Source organism: Enoplosus armatus, chromosome 11, assembly GCF_043641665.1.
Source record: "Enoplosus armatus isolate fEnoArm2 chromosome 11, fEnoArm2.hap1, whole genome shotgun sequence".
Taxonomy (NCBI): domain Eukaryota; kingdom Metazoa; phylum Chordata; class Actinopteri; order Centrarchiformes; family Enoplosidae; genus Enoplosus; species Enoplosus armatus.
Genome location: NC_092190.1, coordinates 24,951,376 through 24,971,609, shown reverse-complemented (window position 1 = coordinate 24,971,609; position 20,234 = coordinate 24,951,376). Strand labels below are relative to the sequence as shown.

At 46.0% G+C, this 20,234-nt stretch overlaps 1 protein-coding gene across 1 annotated transcript in view; it reads left to right on the top strand.

The window, feature by feature from the left end:
• Positions 1-18,200, top strand: part of ttn.1 (titin, tandem duplicate 1) — a 192,133-nt gene extending 173,933 nt beyond the window's left edge. The window contains 21 exon segments of the mRNA XM_070915106.1: positions 51-350; positions 519-824; positions 1,017-1,319; positions 2,447-2,728; positions 2,870-3,463; positions 3,682-3,969; positions 4,122-4,421; positions 4,534-4,836; positions 5,016-5,318; positions 5,426-6,010; positions 6,104-6,406; positions 6,642-6,941; positions 7,075-7,650; positions 7,751-8,056; positions 8,222-8,827; positions 8,947-14,030; positions 14,149-14,305; positions 14,405-14,895; positions 15,035-15,188; positions 15,439-15,759; positions 16,849-18,200. Of these exon segments, the coding sequence (XP_070771207.1) occupies positions 51-350; positions 519-824; positions 1,017-1,319; positions 2,447-2,728; positions 2,870-3,463; positions 3,682-3,969; positions 4,122-4,421; positions 4,534-4,836; positions 5,016-5,318; positions 5,426-6,010; positions 6,104-6,406; positions 6,642-6,941; positions 7,075-7,650; positions 7,751-8,056; positions 8,222-8,827; positions 8,947-14,030; positions 14,149-14,305; positions 14,405-14,895; positions 15,035-15,188; positions 15,439-15,759; positions 16,849-17,141 (12,155 nt within the window). The 3' untranslated portion in view covers positions 17,142-18,200.
• The last annotated feature ends 2,034 nt before the right edge of the window (positions 18,201-20,234 follow it).

Sequence of the window (20,234 nt, the reverse complement as noted above, 5' to 3'; positions counted from 1 at the left end):
TGTCATGGTTATCCAAAATGAATTACATTGAGTACATCTGTTTTTTCCAGACACCCCAGGAGTATGTGAAGGCAGCATTGAGATCAACAACATCACAGAGGAGTCGTGCACTCTGAGCTGGAAGCCTCCTCGCGAGGACGGTGGCGACGAGGTCTCCCACTACATCGTGGAGAGGCGGGACACCAACAGACTCAACTGGGTCATCATGCACGCCGAGTGCAAGGAGTTGACCTGCAACATCACCAGGCTGTTCAAGAACACAGAATACCTGTTCAGAGTCCGGGGAGTCAACAAATATGGAGCTGGAGTCCTTCTCCAGTCAGAGCCCATGGTTGCCAGAAACACTTTCAGTAAGAGTCAGATCATTGTGAAATAATACTCATAAACAATGACTTAAAAGTACAATATCGCAAAAAACTGAGGCCAAACAGATCGTCTTTTATTTTTAACCAAGAATCCCGTAAGATGAAATAAATCCTCATAATCTCTAACACTGAATTACCTTTCCTTTTCTCCAGCCGTACCAACTCCTCCTGGTGCTCCAGAGATCCTGGTGTCAGGAAAGGACTTTTCCACCATCGAGTGGCTGAAGCCAGAGAGCGATGGCGGCAGCCCGTTGAACCACTACCTGGTGGAGAGGCGCGAAAGAAAGAGTGCCCGCTGGGTGAAGGTGAACAGGGACGGAGCTCACCTGGACACCACACTGAAGGTGTCTGGTTTGACCGAAGGCAACATCTACCAGTTCAGAGTGACAGCCATCAACAAGGCCGGAGAGAGCGAACCCAGTGAGGTTTCTCTGTATGTTGTCTGCAGAGTGCCATCGTGTAAGTCTGGTTTGTTCAAGTCTCAGTGCCTAACATTGCAAATGCACTGAAGATCTGACTGATGATCTTAAATTTATAAATCAGATCTTTAAATCTCTATGTGACAGGATTAAGGGGTAATCATGTCCATTAACACAACAGTAAATCCTTTACAGATCTATTGATCTTCATTCCTGTATCCTCTCCTCTCAGGCACCCCTGCTCCTCCTTCTATCCCTCGTATCACCGACACCCATGCTGACAGCATCAGCCTGGCCTGGTCCCGCCCTGTGGAGGACGGAGGGGCTGAAGTGATTGGCTACATTCTGGAGATGCAGGAAGCTGGAGCAGAGGAATGGAAGAAGTCCCACGAAAAGACCCTGCGTGCTACAGAGTATGTGGTGACCGGACTTACTGCAGGCAAGAAGTATTGCTTCAGAGTGGCCGGCATCAACATCAATGGTACAGGAGACTTCAGTGAACCATGTGCTGAGACTGAGCCAGTGGAGAGAATTGGTAAGTGATCTGGAAAAGCATTACGATTACAAATACAGCAACTGACTTTAGGAATTTATTTATTAAAGAAAGATGAAATATTAGAGAGATGTCCCTTTTCATATATATACACAAGAATAAAAACGTGAAATAAAAATAGGAAATTCAGATTCAAAGTCAAAAATCACATTGATAAATAGAAATCAACATGCACGCCAAGTTCAAATTTGGTGTCACACGTCTTTTCTTCTCCAATGGAGTAAACATTATTTGCAAGTCTTTCATAAATTGATAACATTTGAATTCCCAACATAACAAGGCAGGGATTTATTAAGGGTGTCACAGTTTCTTTTCTAAATTGAAAAACTATCAAAATGAGCTTTTGATTCGAAATCTAAAGTGGGATCTGTGATTCTCCACCCCTGCCTGATGTCCGACATGGCGTATCTTACCGGTAACCTGCAGCTACACTTTTTGAGACACACAGGGCAGTGGTCAGACAGTCCCAGAGTGTCCGTTGCAAGCCTGCCAACGCCTGGCAGCACGTCAAAAAAAGTCAGTCCAGATCAGTCTTCTCTTCACCCACAACGCCATTTAATTCAATTGAAATGTATTTTATTTATACAGCACCAGATCACAACAAAAGTCATCTCATGACATTTTACAAATAGAGCAGGTCTAGACCAACTCTTTATAATGTTATTACAGAGACCCAACAGTTCCCACCATGAGCAAGCACTTTGGCGACAGTGGCAATGAAAAACTTCCTTTAAGAGGCAGAAACTTCGAGCAGAACCAGACTCTAGGTGGGCAGTCATCTTCTTTGACTGGTTGGGTTGGAGAGAGAGAAATTTACAAATTAACCATCCAGTACAGGAGGTAACATTAATGCCAGACTTTCCAGGACAAATTACAAAGCTGGAATTCTGACGTGATGTTTCACTATGTCTAAATTCGAGGAACTCCAATTTTGCACAGTAATTGCGGAAACCAAGAAAGTCTCGACTGAGCAGAGAACTTTTGTACGTACTGATACAGACTGAAATGACTGAGCCATGTACATTGGACTTTTGCACTGTCACTGCCTGTATAATTAACACTTTGGAGAACATAAATACCCCTATTAATTATCCACTTATCTCACACAGAAACTCCTGACTTTGAGCTCCACGATGACCTGAAGAAGACCATATGCCTGCGTGCTGCTGGCTCCCTCCGCCTATTTGTAAAAGTCACCGGTCGTCCCGCTCCCGCCCTCACTTGGAGTAAGCCTGGTGTTGACCTCCACAACAGAGGATTCATTGAAGTCACCAACACTTCCACCACGCTCATCATTGATAAGGTCCACCGCTACGATGCTGGCAAGTACACACTGGTGGCAGAGAACTCTGCCGGGAAACAGGAGGTCAACATTCTGGTCAAGGTCTATGGTAAGTCCATAAAAATGTAATTTAAAAAAATGAGTATTTAATTGAAATATGACATATTACATAAATGACTTGTACTAGAACATTTATTTTGCCATTGATTTTATGGAAAAATATTTTAACAAAATGTATTTTCATTGTTAGATACTCCTGGACCAACTGGACCAATAAAGATCAAAGAGCTGACAAAGGAGTCTGTTACCATCTCTTGGGAAGCCCCAACCGTGGATGGTGGTGCTCCTGTCAACAACTTCATCATTGAGAGGCGTGAGGCCTCCATGAGAGCTTACAAGACTGTCACCTCCAAGTGCAGCAAGACATCCTACAAGATTGACGGCCTGATGGAGGGCATGCTATACTACTTCCGGGTCCTCCCTGAGAACATCTATGGTATCGGTGAGCCCTGCGAGACTCCTGATGTCATCCTGGTTTGCGAGGTGCCTCTGCCTCCACAAAAGTTGGAGGTGATTGACGTCACCAAGAGCACCGTCATCCTGGGCTGGGAGAAGCCCGAGCATGATGGTGGCAGCAGATTGACGGGCTACATCATTGAAGCCTGCAAGTTTGGCACCGACAAGTGGATGAAGGTGGCCACACTAAAGACCACAGACTTCGAGCACACCATTGAGAAGCTGAATGAGGGCGAGCAATACCTGTTCAGAATCAAAGCAATCAACAGCAGGGGAGCTAGCCAGCCCAAAGAGCTTGTTACAGCCATAACTGTACAGGAACAGAGAGGTAACAGACACAAAAAAGTTTGTTTCCTGCTGTCAAACATAACATGTTTTGAAAATATTTTAGGCAAAAGCCTGTACATGGTTTGTATGAGTTAAATTTGAAAATACACTGCCCAGCAGTAAAATTTAGTATAACACAGCTCAGTTGACAATTTATTTCTCAACTGTTGATGTAAACTATAGTCATATGATTTTGGTATCTCTCTTTTTCCTTTCCAGTAATGCCTGTGGTGGACTTCTCCAGTATTCCTCAGAAGGTTGTAAATGTCCTGGCTGGCAAGACTCTGGAGCTGGACCTGCCCATCATCGGCAGGCCTCCTCCTGTTTGCTCCTGGTACTTCAGCGATAACAAGATAAAAATCACAGACCGTGTCAAGGTCAAGAGCACCGGCAAGTTCTCCAAACTGTCCGTGTCTGATACCACCATCAACGACACTGGTGACTACACCCTGGAGGTGAAGAATGCCGTTGGTGTTATCACAGAGGTCATCAAGGTCATCATCCTCTGTAAGAAATCATCCCTCATCTGTTGTTTTAGTTTCATTATTTATTGCTGATGCTTATCAAAAGCAAGTTACAATAAAGTATTTTATTAACATTTACCTTTTAGCCAATCAATTTGGCTTTAACCATTAATTCTGTTAATCCCCTTTTACCAGCTAAACCTGATGAACCAAAGGGACCCATCAGGTTTGATGAGATTGATGCCACCACCGTCACCTGCAGCTGGGATCCCCCAGTCAGAGATGGTGGAGCTCCCATCAGTGGCTATGTGGTAGAGCAGCGTGATGCTCATAGACCTGGCTGGGTGTCTGTCTGCGACTCCGTTAGCCGACCAACCTTCAAGTTTGACAACCTGATTGAGGGAGATGAGTATGTCTTCCGTGCAGCTGCCATTAATCGCTATGGCTCCGGAGAGTTCCTTCAGTCTGAGATTGTCACCTGTAGGAGCTTGAAAAGTAAGACTTGTGGCTTTTTTTAAGGCTACACATTTAGCTGATATTACTATAAAGACAGAATTATGTCAACAGAAGTATAGTACAGTAAGTTGTTTCCCTCCCTTCTTCACAGATGTGCCTGGACCTCCTGGCCGTCCAACCATCTTTGATGTTTCTCGTGACGGCATGACTGTGGCCTGGAACCCGCCAGACGAAGATGGTGGCCTTGAGGTTTCAGGATACATTATTGAGCGTAAAGAAGTCAGGTCTGACAGATGGGTGCGTGCCAACAAGAACCCCATTACCATGACCAGATACAGGTCGACAGAACTGATCGAGGGCTTGGAATACGAACACAGAATCACCGCCATCAATGCCAGAGGACTGAGCAAACCAAGCCTGCCATCCAAACCAGCAGTGGCAACAGATCCCATTGGTAGGAGAACTGTTTGAAAGCTTTGTTATTTATATATGAGATTTTTAGATAAAACTGAGCATTCATAGGTACAGTGGGTGGCATCAAAAGTCTTAAAAGAGCAAGTACAAACTCATATCTTTTGAGAGAATAGAAATATAGAAATGCTGACATACTGACATGCTTCTTTCCCCGCTTAGACCCACCTGGCTGTCCTCAGAACCCAAGGATCACCGATACCACCAAGTCATCTGTGTCACTAGCTTGGAGTCCTCCCGATGATGAGGGAGACGCACGGGTGGACGGTTACTTGATTGAGATGCAGAAGGTGGGAACCATGGCCTGGATCAAGTGCAACACCACACCATCTCTAATCTGCGAGTACACACTGACCAACATGCCACAAGGAGAGGAGTTCAAATTCCGTGTGATGGCCTGCAATGCTGGCGGCTCCGGAGAGCCTGCTGAAGTACCTGGAACTGTCACTGTGACTGAGATGCTTGGTAAGGACACAGAGGTTACATTAACTACACCTGCACTAAGATCATTTGTATATATTTAAAACTAATATAGAATAAAAATGACTTTTGTAACTATCATTGTTCCCCAGAATCTCCTGACTATGACCTGGAGCTCAAATACAAAGACATGTACGTGGTCCGCCAGGGGGGGGTGGTTAGACTCTCTGTGCCCATCAAGGGTAAACCTCACCCAACCTGCCAGTGGTCGAAGGATGCCGGTGCAGTCTCCACCAAGGCCATGATTGCCTCCACCGAGGACACCAGCGAGCTGGTGATCAAGGGAGCCGAAAGGAGTGACTCTGGCGTATACGACCTCCTGCTGGAGAATAGGGTTGGCAAGAAGAAGGCCCAAATCAAGGTGAAGGTCATTGGCCGCCCAAGCGCTCCAGAGGGTCCAATGGTCTTTGAGGAGATCCAGGCCAACTCTGTCAAGGTGTCCTGGAAGGTGCCCACGGACGACGGTGGCTCAGATATCCTGGGTTATATTGTAGAAAGACGTGAGGCAACCAGAAACGCCTGGTACACCGTGGACTCTAGAGTGACTGACACTCAGCTGTTTGTCAAGGGCCTGAAGGAAGGAACAGAGTATCACTTCAAGGTCACAGCTGAAAACTCCTTCGGTATCAGCTCCTCTCTGAAGTCGGATCAGCCACTGGTGCCCAAGACTCCTCTTTGTAAGTACTCCTCTTCTTCAGTCTTAGGTATCTTTGAACAGATTAAGATCATTCAGTTATTACTTAAATAATTATCTGTGGTTTTTGAACCAGGTCCCCCTGAGCCTTCAAGTACCCCACCAGAGATCATGGACGTCACAAAGAGCTCTGTGGCATTAGCCTGGTCCAGACCAAAGGACGACGGTGGTTCTGCCATTATTGGCTACTTTGTTGAGTACAAGGTGGTGTCCACTGAGACGTGGTCCCGCCACCAGACCAAGATCACCTCCACCATGTTTACTCTGCCTGGACTCACCCCTGATGCAGACTACCAGTTCCGTATTGTTGCTGTCAATAACATTGGCGAGAGTGAGGCTGGTCCTGTGTCTGACCCAGTCACATGCAAGGATCCATTCGGTGAGTCTCCTCTCTTAATGAAATGTAACTACTGATTATTAATAGTACAGTAATTATTATATGTAATTTTAATGAACATGGGACAATCAGATGTGAAATCTAACAATCAGAGTTTTACAGACAAAAAAAAACTGAATAAAAAAAGATGGAGTGGTTATTGTTGGTGACAGTCACAAAAAGAACTGTTGATTAAGCTAACTTTTTTTTTTTTTTTTTTTTTTTTCATTCTTTCCAGACAAGCCAAGCCAACCAGGCGAGATAGACACAGTGAATGTGATGAACAACTTCATCACCATCCGTTGGCAAGCTCCAGAGTGCGATGGTGGAAAGGAGGTCCTGGGATACTGGGTGGAGTACAGGAAGTCCATCGAGAGCACCTGGAAGAAGTGCAACAAGCAGAGGCTTAAGGAAAAGGAGTTAACCATGCCTGGACTGGCTGAGGCCACAGAGTATGAGTTCAGAGTGTTTGCTGAGAATGAGACAGGAATGAGTAGACCTCGTAGGACTGCCACATGCATCAAGACCAAACTGAGTGGTGAGTACACTGAAGTATACTGTGTTAAATAATTTCTAGGCATTTACCCAACTTGCTTGCCCAGAATGACTTCACTATGAGACATTACTAAACGTAATACATGTTTCTTAAATATACCTCCTTGTATGTACAGTTGAAACTAAACCAAGCCTGAGAAAGGAAATGGATGAAGTAACCGCCAAGCTTGGCCAGCCTGCTGTCATGAAGTGCCAGATTATTGGCAGACCTGTCCCTGACATCAAGTGGTATCATGCTGGCAAGGAGATTGTTGAGTCCCGCAAGTATGAGATGAGCTCTGATGGCCGCAACCACTCCCTGTCCATCATGACGGACCAGCAGGAGGATGAGGGAGAGTACACTTGCAAGGCCATCAACGATGCTGGAGAAGCCGACACCACAGGCATCCTGGTGTTGGAGGCTGCTTCATCCTTCCACCCTGACTACCCACTGAAGGAAACATACTACGCCGGCCTAGGAACCACTCTGCGCATCCATGCCGTCTACATCGGCCGCCCTGAGCCAAAGATCATGTGGCTGCATGGGGCAAAGACCCTGGAGAACACAGAGGACATTAGCATTGAGACCACTGAGCACTACACACACCTGATCATCAAGAACGTGCAGCGCAGAGTCCATGGAGGCAAATACAGGATCAGACTGCACAACCACTTCGGCAGGGCTGACACCGCATTTAATGTTGAAATTTATGGTATGTTCATGTACATTTACTACAGTGAGTGCAACAAAGCATGCATTTTAAAGGTGGTATTATCAGATTTAGAATTAATATCTAATATCTCTGTTTCCAGACAAACCTGACATGCCTCAGGGTCCCATTGCGCTAGATGCCCTCCTGAAGAACTCTGTCATCATTAGCTGGAAGCCTCCCACGGACGACGGAGGTTGCATGATTACCAACTACATTGTGGAGAAGCGTGAGGACAAGGAGGGCACTGAGTGGGAACTAGTGTCGTCATCCATCAATGGCACATCTTGCCGTGTGCCCAACCTCATTGACAGTGCTGGATACTTCTTCCGTGTGTATGCCCAGAATCGCTATGGCAACAGCGAACCACTGGAACTCACTTCACCTATCCTTATCAAGAGCCAAATGGGTAAGTTTAATCCAGTATACATTTTTAGTTTCAAGTACTTCATAAATTCATGTCTACGAATGTAAGCCTGGAACTGTAATACAGTTATTCATCAATTTATACGTAAAGAGATACCCCACATTGTGGAAAAGTACTGACAATGGGTTTATAAATTCCTGTCCACAGAGAAACCATCACCACCTCTGTCACCAGTTGTTTCTGGAATCACCAAGGACTCCTGCGTGGTTTCCTGGAAGCCTCCACTCAGCGATGGCGGCTCCAAGATCAAGAGCTACTGCCTTGAGAAGAAGCACAAGAAAGACAAGAAGGAATGGAGTGAATGGACTCCAGTAACCACAGATGAGATCAAACAGACAGTGTTCTCCGTCAAGCGTCTGACAGAGGGCATCGAGTACATCTTCCGTGTGAAGTGCGAGAACCTTGGTGGACAGAGCGACTACAGCGAGGAGACCACTCCATTTGCTCCAGCAACAGCCGTCGAGATCCGTGCTCCTGCCTTCAAGGAAGAGCTGAGGAACATGAGTGTCAAGTACAAAAGCAATGCTACCCTTGTCTGCAAGATCATAGGACAGCCCAAGCCTGTAATTAAATGGTTCAGAAGAGGAAAGGAGATCCACTCTGATGGAAAGAAGATCAAGATCCAGGAGTTCAAGGGAGGTTACCACCAACTGGTCATTACCGAGGCTGATGAGGAAGACTCCACTGTGTACCAGATCAGGGCGACCAACCAGGGAGGCTCGATCTGTGCTACAGTCTCTCTGGATGTTGAAAGTAAGTTCAAAGATACCCAATTTCTCCAACTAGCCCAGTGTTTTCTAGAACTGACTTATACAAAACCAATGTAAATAAAACATGACCTCTCATGACATGACTATTTCTTTAATTTCTAGTCCCTGCCAAGATCCACTTGCCAAAGAACCTAAAGGACAAGGAAGCCATCCCTGCCCTCCGTGGAGAAGTGGTCAATATCAAGATTCCTTTCGGTGGCAAACCAGATCCTGTCATCACATGGCAGAAGGGACAAGATCTCATTGACAGCAATGGCCACTACCAGGTCATTGTCACCAGATCATTCACTTCTTTGGTGTTCCCCAACGGAGTGGAGAAGAAGGATGCTGGTTTCTACATTGTCTGTGCCAAGAACAGATTTGGCATTGATCAGCAGACAGTTGAGCTGGATGTAGCTGACGTGCCTGATCCTCCACGTGGTGTCAAAGCCAGTGACATCTCCAGAGACTCAGTCACACTGAACTGGATGGCCCCAGCAAATGACGGTGGCAGCAGGGTCATCAGTTACATCATTGAGAAGTGCCCCACCACTGCTGAGAGGTGGCAGCGTGTTGCCCAGTCCCGTGACACCCACTACACCGTTATCAATCTGTTTGGAGGAACCAGTTATCAGTTCAGAGTCATCGCTGAGAACAAGTTTGGACAGAGTGCTCCATCTGAGACCAGTGGACCTGTCATGACCAAGGAGGACAAATCGAGAGTTCTGCTCTATGATAGGGAGGTTGACGATACTGGACGTGTCCCCAGGGGCAAGGCTCAACACTCTGATGCCAAGAATCTGCATAACAGATATGCCATTGCAGAGGAATTGAGCAGAGGTCAATTTGGCATTGTCCACCGCTGTGTTGACATTAGCTCTGAAAAGACCTACATGGCTAAATTTGTCAAAGTGAGAGGCGCAGATCAAGCAATAGTCAAGAAGGAAATCGCAACACTGAATCTGGCCAAACACACTAACTACCTCCTCCTCCATGAGTCTTTCGACAGTCCTGAAGAGCTGGTGATGATCTATGACTTCATCTCTGGTGTTGACATCTTTGAGCGCCTCAACACAGCTGAATTTGAGCTTAATGAGTGTGAGATTGTCAACTACATCAGGCAGGTATGCTCAGCTCTTGAGTTCCTGCATGCTCAGAGCTATGGACACTTTGATATCAGACCTGAGAATATTGTTTACACAACTAGAACCAGCTCTAATGTGAAGATTATTGAGTTGGGCCAGTCCAGACACCTGACTCCTGGAGACCAAATCAAGATTCAGTATACCACTGCAGAGTACGCTGCCCCTGAGATCCACCAGTGTGACATGGTTAGCTCTGTCACTGACATGTGGTCTGTTGGTGTCCTTGCCTATGTGCTCCTCAGTGGACTTAATCCTTTCACAGCAGAAACCAACCAACAGATGATTGACAACATCTCCAATGCGGCCTACAGCTATGATGATGAGTCCTTCAAGCAGGTCAGTGTCGAGGCATTAGACTTCACAGACCGCCTAATGACAAAGGAACGCAAGCACCGTACGACTGCTGCTGAGGCTCTGGCGCATGCGTGGCTGACCAGGCCTGCAGAGGAGATTAGCACCAGAGCGATCCCAACTGGCAGGCATAAGAGATACTACCAGACAATGGTGAGGAAAGAGTGGAACACCGTCGTCTCTGCAGCCCGTGTGGCCAGCGGTGGTTCCATCAGGTCCCAGCGTGGTGTCTTTGTCGCCAAGGTGAAGATTGCTCCGTTTGAAAACGGTCCTGTTGGAGGCCAGATTGGCCATGCAGTGGTGAATGAGGGAGACAGTGTGAAATTCATCTGCAACATTGAAAACTATGATAGCACTACTGAAGTGACATGGTACTGTGGCGTCAGGCAACTTGAAGCTGGTGAGAAATATGAAATTGAATATGAGGATGGCCTGGCTGTAATCACCATCAACAAGGTCACAAGAGCAGATGATGGCACTTACAGGTGCAAGGTTGTGAATGAGTATGGTGAGGACAGTGCCTACGCAGAGCTGTTTATCAACAGTGTTAGATCTTACCGCGACTTCTTCACAACCCGTGTGGTCAAGAAAACAAAGCGCAGAGTTGACACTGCCAGAATGCTTCAGAAACCACCAGAGTTCACCCTTCCTCTGGTCAACCGTACAGCCTATATTGGTGAGGATTTGCGCTTTGGTGTCACCATCACTGTTCACCCTGAACCTCGTGTCATCTGGCACAAATCTGGACAGAAGCTCATTCCTGGACATGATGACAGGAAATACACATTCATTAGCGACAAGGGCCTGTACCAGCTGATTATCCACAACCTTGAAGATAAGGATGATGCTGAGTACAGTGTTCTAGCCCGCAACAGGTACGGTGATGACAGCTGCAAGGCTCGTCTTACCGTTGTCCCTCGACCTAAACCAGCAGACCTTACCCTAAGGCCCATGTTCAAACGCCTGCTGGCAAATGTCGAGTGCAGGGAGGGCCAGAACGTGCGCTTTGAGATTAGAGTATCAGGCCATCCCGCACTAAAGTGGGAGAAGGATGGCATGCCTTTGGCCTTTGGACCATCTATTGAGCTCGTACATGAGGGTCTCGATTACTTCATCCTTCACGTGAGAGACACTCTCCCCGAGGACTCTGGCGTGTACAGAGTTACTGCAACCAACTCTGCTGGATCTGCCAGTTGCCAGGCCACACTCAAAGTACAACGTGTCACTCATGTAAAGAAGGAATATGAGACCAGTGAAAAGGAGAAGGAAAGGATAGCTAAGAATGAGGAATTAGACAAAAAGGTGAGGCTATCTCAGATTTTGGCTGGCACTGTTGTTACACCTCTACCACCAGCCGCAGTACAAGCTGTCAGGGAGGCAGCAACCATGTTCAAACCTGCTATGACAACTAAGAAGGGTGAGAAGACTGAGGCTGAGATACAGAAAGAACAAGAGGAGCGGAAGAAGCGGGCAGATGAGAAGAGGCTTCGTATGCCCTATGTTGTCCCGACTCCTCGTGTCATTAACCCAGCTGTTCTTGAGGAGGACGTGGAAATAAAACACTTCAAGCCACTCTCTGACATGAAATGGTACAAGAAGCTGCGGGATCAGTATGAGTTCCCTGAGCCTATGGAGAAAATCAAGCAGAAGAGGATGAAGCGCATTCGCCTCTCCAGGTGGGAGCAGTTCTACGAGGTGCCTATCAGGATCAAGGACCAGTATAAGCCTAAGTGGCGTATCTCATCCATGACTCAAGATGACTTGGAGACTGTGAGGCCAGCAAGGCACCGCACTCCTTCCCCTGAGATGGAGGCCTATCACAGGATCAGAAGGAGGTCCCTAGGTGACCTGTCAGACGAGGAGCTGCTGCTGCCTGTGGGTGAGTACCTCTCAATGAAGAGAACTGAGGAGGAGAGGCTTCGTCTGGAGGAAGAGCTGGAGCTTGGCTACTCTGCTTCTCCACCTAGCCTCAGCCCAGTTCGCTTTGAGCTGTCTGCCCTGCGTCCCTCATCTCCTAGAAGAGTCTACAGTGATGACGAAGAGGGAGAAGACATCAATAGATATGACTCCTACAGAATTCCATCTAAATATGAGGCTGGCCCAAGTTTTGTTGACCTCCGCCAGCGTCATGACAAAGCCACATACAAAGCTCCAAGACAGAAGCAGAGGATATATGAAGAGAGAGAAGATCAGGAGCTGCTGCGCCCACACAAAACTGCTCAGAGAATCTCCTCTTACAAGAGTGAACTCAAACGCATGGAGTTTGAGGAGAAGACCCGGATCTTGAAAAAGGAAACAACTGTCACTGTTGCCAAAGTCCCTGAGGGAATTGAATCTGAGCACCTGACAGGTTTTACCTCAGAATATATTCCTAAACCGATCAAGAAGTTACCAATGCCTGAACCCGAGAGGAGATCTCCAACCCCGCGAAAGGCTGTCAAGACAGATGTGACCCTTCCAGAAGTTGACTTTGCATCCAGGTATGAGGAGAGAAAGCAGGCTCTGAGAACAGAGAGAAGATCAGTGGAGAGGAAGGTCGAGGTGGTGACACAGGCTCCCTTCAGCCTTGACCACGCCCCACGTATTACCATCAGGATGCGATCTCATCGTGTACCCTATGGCTCCAACACAAGGTTCAGCCTCAATGTCCAGGCCAAACCAGAGCCTGAGGTCAAGTGGTTCCACAATGGAAAAGAGATTAGTCGAAGTAGCAAATACCACATGACCAACATCAGTGGGGTTCTGACTCTCCAGATCATCAACTGCATGACTGAAGATGCCGGAACTTACCGTGTGTTCTGCAGGAACGACAAAGGAGAGACGTCTGACTATGCCACATTGGACGTAGCAGGAGCAGAATATGCTGCCTTCCCTTCAATCCGCAAAGATGAAGAGCCTCCTTCCTCCCATCTGCCAGAGATGACCAGAACAGAGGTGTATCACGTCTCCTCCTCTAAAACAACAGTGAAGGAAACTGTGACTAAAACTGTGAAAGAGTCCACCACTGTTGTTGAGAGACCAAGGGAGAAGCCTAGTGTTCCTGCCAAGATCCTGACCAAGCCACAGTCCCTTACTGTAGAGGAGGGAGACCTAGCCAGATTTGACTGTGATGTGGATGGCGAACCAGCACCTTCTATCACCTGGCTGCACGAAGGAGCAATTGTTGGTTTCTCTGCCCGTCACCATGTTGTCTCTACTCAGTACAACTCCCACTTTGAGATCTCTGCTGTTGAAATGTCAGATGAAGGCAGCTACACTGTGCTGGTGGAAAATGCGGGGGGCAAACAAGAGGCCCATTTCACTCTGACCATCCGCAAGTCTGAGACCAAGGACAAAGTAGTCGCCCCTCCCAGAGTCACCTCTCCAGAGGCTAAGTCCCCTCTTGCCAAGTCCCCTGAACCTGTCAAATCTCCTCAGAGAATCAAGTCCCCTGAGCCATTAAAGTCACCACAGAGAGTCAAGTCTCCAGTCTCACCAAAGTCCCCAACACCAAAGTCACCTACTCCCAAATCCCCAACTCCATCTGAGAAGGAACGAGTGACTTCTCCAATCAAGTCACCCAAAAGAGTTTTGTCACCAACTCTTGAAAAGAAGCCATCCTTCTCTGTCAGGCTGAGCGACGTCACAGCAGCCTCTGACTCTATTGTCAAGCTCTCAGTGAAGTTCACAGGAGAGCCCAAACCTGCAGTCGCATGGATGAAGGATGGAAAGGTAACATCTTCTAATACTTTAAGCAATTCTACTTTCAATTATTTATAGATGGTAAAGAAATGGAAAAAGTGACATATCTGTGTTTGTTAGAAATTGAATGTATTTTCCTGATTGACAGGCTCTGTCTCAGGGTGGGAAGTATGAAATCTTTGAGGAGTATGGCTCAGCTTATCTTGAGATCTATGAAATGGAGGTCTCTGATAGCGGGGTGTACAAGTGCACTGCTACCAACAGTGCTGGAGCAGTGTCAACAACCTGCACAGTCACTGTGCAAGGTAAGATAACACACCTGCCTGTGGAAGCAATTATTGTCCTTCATTACCGGCAGCTAAAACATTTCCTACCATAAACTCTTAAAATTATTTCTTTTTTAGGGTCAAAAAGCTCCAAAACAAAAGGTGAAATCTCTGAGGGAGTCATGAAAAAGGAAACGGTCCATGAGGAGGTCCTGTCCTTTGTGAAAGAGATCAAGTCCTCCCACAGCCAGATGTCCATTACAGAGGGCCAGTCTCTAACTCTGAGGGCCAAGATCCCTGGGGCCTCCGGCATCAGGTGGATCCTGAATGGGGTGGAACTGGCCAACTCAGAGCAATACAGATACGGAGTGTCTGGAAATGACCAGACCCTGACCATCAGGTCGGTCAGCCAGCGTGAGCAGGGGATAATCACATGTCAGGCTCAAACAGAGCAAGGCCTGGTCCGGTGTCAGTTTGATACCACGTTCACAGCCAAGCGCTCAGAAGCACCCCACTTCCTGGTGCAGCCCAGGTCCCAGAATGTAAATGAGGGAGAAAATGTTGAATTCACATGTGAAATTGCAGGAGAGCCTTCCCCTGAAGTGGAGTGGTTAAAAGACAACATGATTGTGAGTAGTTTTCTCCAGAAGATTATTTGTTTCATAATTAAGGCAAGATGTTGGTTGCAGATGTCTTCACACTATTTTAAGGTAAACAACAGAACCATGTGCAGCTAACTTAACACAACACTGTCTCTTCTCTTTGCAGATATCAGTCACGTCAAACATAAAAATGAACCACTCTAAGAATGTGTTCACCCTGGAAATACGTGAAGCCACAGTTGCAGACAGTGGGAAATACACGATAAAAGCCAAAAATCAGTTTGGACAGTGCTCTGCAACATCCTCCCTCAACGTCCTCAGTAAGTTTCAAATGCATTTCAACTAAACACAATTAAACACTGTGTCTCAGTGTATTTAATTGGCTTGGATACTAAAATTTGTGATGGAAAATGAGACTTGGATTGCACAAAAGAAAACATCATTCAAACCTTTAAAGGGAAATCCAAGGCACTTGAGCACCCCAGCTTACACTCAGTGACTGTAGTACAATATACTGTGCTTGTGCACATTGTGATATGAGCCATGTGCTTGTCATTTGCATTCTCACAGCCCTTGTTGAAGAACCAACAAAAATGATTATTGTGGAGCAAAGAGCTTCTACTGACGCTGCTGCCAGCATGCAGAAAAGTGTATTGGCCTCATCAGGTCGTATGGAGGCAGCTTCCATGCAGGCCGGCAGTTACAGCAGCAGCTCCTGCTCTGCTGCTGCCGAGTATTCGTTTGAGAGCACGTCTGCGACTAGCATGTCTGCCATGATGGCAGAGTCAATGGTTTCCATGAGCTCCAGCAGCCAAATGATGGAAATGTCTGCTCACTCGCATGTCGAGGCCTCCTCCTCGCTGAGGGCCCTCACCACAGGGGTTAAAAGAGGTGAGATGCATTTTATAAGTTGCCAGAATCTGACGGCAACTTAAATTCACAATAACAGGAGGTGGGCCTTGAATGATCTTAGCATCTTTGTGAGTAACGATGGGATGTAAAGACAAAATGTGATATGAGATAGATGAAGTCCTGCATGTTTAAATACGAGACTCAGTTTGTTCAGTTGACATTTGAGACCTCTGTATTGATGATTATATTCCAATCACAAAAAATAAGCCACTGTTTTCATCAAAAGTAAAGGGTAAAGGTAAAGTAAGTCTGCTTCCATGGAGAGTTCCACTTTAGTCAACATGCATATTTGCCCCGTTGACCAATGGCAAGCCGCCTTGACAGCGCTGAACTTTGAGAGTCAGAGAGAAGAAAAGTCAATGCTATTGTGGCTGGCTAGCGCTAGCATGTTTCAGGCTAGTTAGCATGTTAACAGTTAGCTCACCAGCTAGCCCCCTAGTTGGCACCAAGATGCACAAATGAGTTTCTATGTGTGACCAAAAAACAAAGATGGCAACCAGAAGTAACATTGCTGTCCTGTGAAAACCATATATCTCCAAAATGCCAACCATTCATGAACTACAAATAACAGCCTTGTTTTCATCTTTGTCGCAATACACTCTTCAGATAGTCCAATTGGCTTTAAGTAAGAAGTACAAGATTAATCCTTCAAATTAAAAAAAAATAAAAAATTAAATTAAAATTACATAAAAAAAGAAAAATTAGAACGCTATTAGATATTAGTATATAACGTTAATGTAGGTAAATGACAGATACGATAAACTTTATTTTTGGGTAGAAGATGAGCAAGTCGATGAGCTCTTCTTCCAGCTGCCATCTTTGTCTGGTGGGGAAAAGAGGTTAAGAGGTTAAAAGTCTACTTTACTGTACACCAGCCAAAGCATTTTTCTTATCTAGGAGTGTCAAAAAAATGACCAAACCACTGTGATTGATGTAAAACCGTCTGCCTAGTTTTTGACTTGGAAATGGTGGCTTATTTCTGTGATTATTATGTAATCATATATCATAATCATGTATGTTTTCACAAATGTAAAATCTTTGTCACTTTGTTCTTCTCTTTGCTAACAGGCACTCCACCAAAGATCGAAGCTCTACCGCAGAACATCAGCGCCGAGCCGGGGAAGTCCCTGACTGTGGCAGGGGTGTTCTCCGGAGACCCTGCACCTTCCGTTCAGTGGGTCCGCTCAGGTCGGACCCTCCCCAACGAGGACGAGCGGTACCATGTGGAGAACACTGCCGATCTCTCCACCCTCATGATCTCTGCGGTGAAGGAGGGCGACGCCGGAGCGTACACACTCCGGTTGTCCAACGACCTCGGCTCCGATTCTGCAACTGTTAATGTTCACATTCGGTCCATGTAAAAATAAAAAAAAAAGGCAATTTATATCCCCCGTTTCCCTTATCCAGAACCTTTTTATTTAGTGAATTAGCAACAATAATACTTGATAAAGATCTGGTTTCTGTTCTTGTAAATATGAACTATTTTTGTACCAAACTTGACATTAATTTATGCCAAACTAGACTAAAGTCTAAAGTTGTTATAAAATGTGCCATATTGGACAATTATGACTTAGGATTTTTGAACCACTTTTCTGTGACATGTACATAATGTATATAGCCGAATTGAACGGTTATGGGAAATGTATGCATTGTTATTTATGACAATAATATTAACTGAAACAAAAGAACAAATGTGGTTTAACAGGAGAAAGTTTCACCAGGAACGAATACCCTGTCAAACCGAGAAACTAAACTCTGTGCCTCAACGTTAAGTTGAAGTCTTAAGATTGCCTCAACAGGTAGAGAGGCTCCCTGTTGACGTTATGAACCACAAACAGAAAGACAAAGTTATTGTTTTGGACACGCGTCTGTGCGTGAGATATTACAGTTTCCTATGAGTTGTACCATGAGCGTAAGACCCTGAGTGCTGTTTGCATTATACCCTCATGTAAGCAGCATGAACCGGCCTTGTGCTCAGACTGACTGTGTCATACCACCATGATTTGATGACCAGCTCAGAGTGTGAGCGGCCTGCACTCTCAGCGTTTAGATCATTTTAATAAAGAGCGCTGTTTCTGGCACAGGACGGCCGGACTGGCTTCTTAAAACGTAACATCTCCTGGCCATAACTGAACAGAAAGTCGAAGCCGGCTCTGCTGTGCAGAAGCAGCGCCGTCTCTCGGAGGATACTTAGCTAACGTGTTTGTGTGTTGGAGTGCGAGTGTTTGTAGCTTTTAGTCATTTCACCTTGTCAGTAGTCAGGGTCTTCTTCATTCACCACAGGAACTCCATCTCCTGTGAGAGAAAAGAAAAGCAGACAGGTTTTACCCTGCACTTGTGATTTAATTGATCTGTTGATGTAGAACTATTTTTCATCCTCCTTGAGTTTTATGCATTACTGATTTAATAAAGCATGATTTCAGCACTAAACACATGTTCTCTCCTGTTTATTGTGTTTTTGGTGTGTTTTGCTGAAGTCTTGTACGGATGGTCTCTCATTAAGTACTTTTACTCAACCGCAATACTGAAGTGCTGTTTGGAGGTACTTACTTCAGTATTTCCATTTTATTCACATGAAACATCATGATAATCTTAAAATACTGTGTTTTACTATATTATCATTCACTGTTTATGTTTATACAGCAGCCTCCATTTATTGTAGTTAACAGACACATGAATAAATACTTAGATCTGCTTACAGCTACATTATGGTCTGTCATTAACCATTTATTACTCTAACGTACTCTACTGAGCAATTTCCATCTGGGGGAGCGACGACACATGAAGCAAGCATCCCGTGCAACATGGCAGCGAGCGTCCAACATGAGGTGGCGGGAGGCTCGCTCATACTACAAGAGATAAAACGGGGTAATGAGGCTCTTTCTGAAAAGCTCGACTTTAAGACAGCTTAAATAAACCTATTGTCTATTTCGGGACTTAAAACGGTGATAGATGGAATGTGCTCTCTTATCTCTGAGGCGGAAGACAAGCTAACGGAGCTGGACTCCCATGTCCTCACGCTGAGTAAGAGCTGAGTAAGGAAAGGGACTTTGTGATGGATGAAGTTGACCAGCTGGAGAATCACAGCCGGCGTAATAATATTCGCATTGTCAATCTCCGAGAAGGCTGCGAGGGGTCGGACCCGCTTTTGTACCAACTGGATTCCTTCCACGTTGGGACAAGAGCATTTTGCTGAGCTCCTCGTTATTGAATGAGTGCACCGGTCCCCAGCATCCCGCCCACCAGCAGACCAGTGACCCAGACCCAGGACCAGGATAAAATTCTACGCATCTCCAGAGAGAAAGGGGGACCCATCATGTACAACGGGAACACAGTACTGTTTTTCCCTGATCTGAGTGCGACCCCGATGAAGTGAAGGAAGGAATACAGCCACGTCAAGAAGGAGCTCCAGGCAAGGAAACTTCCATTCAGCTGGAGCGTCATCCTACCTGATGGAGTGACGCCTGAGGATGTGGCTTCTTTTCTCCGAGACTTTCCAGGAGGTACCGCTAACTGATGTTGATCCTGGCCTGTACTGCAGCTTCTCTGAGCGCAAAGAGGAGAGCGACATACCCCCATATATATCGATCTTCTCCACAAACTGTTTACTGACTTTTCTGTGAGTGCATTGCCATCCCTTTTTTTTGTTTGGCTATTATGGGCAGTAGAGGTGAATCTGTCATTGTGTGGCTGCACTTCAAAGTTGTTTCTAGGCTCACTTTTATTATTTAAGAGCGTGTTTCTGTATTTTCATTACATGTTTATTACATACCGAGTGATCATAATTGTTAAAACAAAACAAAAACAGCTCCAGGTTTGAGGGGGAATTAGTAGGCCCGGTTTTGTGATCTGGGATGGTGCCGTATGTTCAGGGGGTCAGTTCTTAAGGGAATGGGGAGGTTTTTGTTTCTCTTGGGGGTTTTTTTGCATTGTGTTCTATATTATATTTTGCAAGTCTATTTCAAGGAGGCTATATGGTGAGCCAACTGAAGACTTGTCTATTTTTTACGTGGACTGGGTAGTGAAATTTGTCTGCTTCAATGTCTAAATGGGCCAGTTAAGAGGAAAAGGGTATTGGCACAATTAAAGGTCAAAACAGACATAGCCTTTATCCAAGAAACTCACCTCTCTCCCTTCCTCTTCACCATCTACACCACGGACTTCAGATACTGCACTGAGACCTGCCATCTTCAGAAGGTTTCTGATGACTCAGCAATAGTTGGATGTATCAGCAAAGGTGATGAGGAGGAGTACAGGGCTGCTGTGGAGAACTTTGTCACATGGTGCGAGCAGAACCATCTACAGCTCAACGTGACAAAGACAAAGGAGCTGACTGTGGATCTGAGGAGGACCAGGGCACCGATGACCCCTGTTTCCATCCAGGGGGTCAGTGTGGACATTGTAGAGGATTACAAGTACCTGGGAGTCCACATAGACAATAAACTGGACTGGGT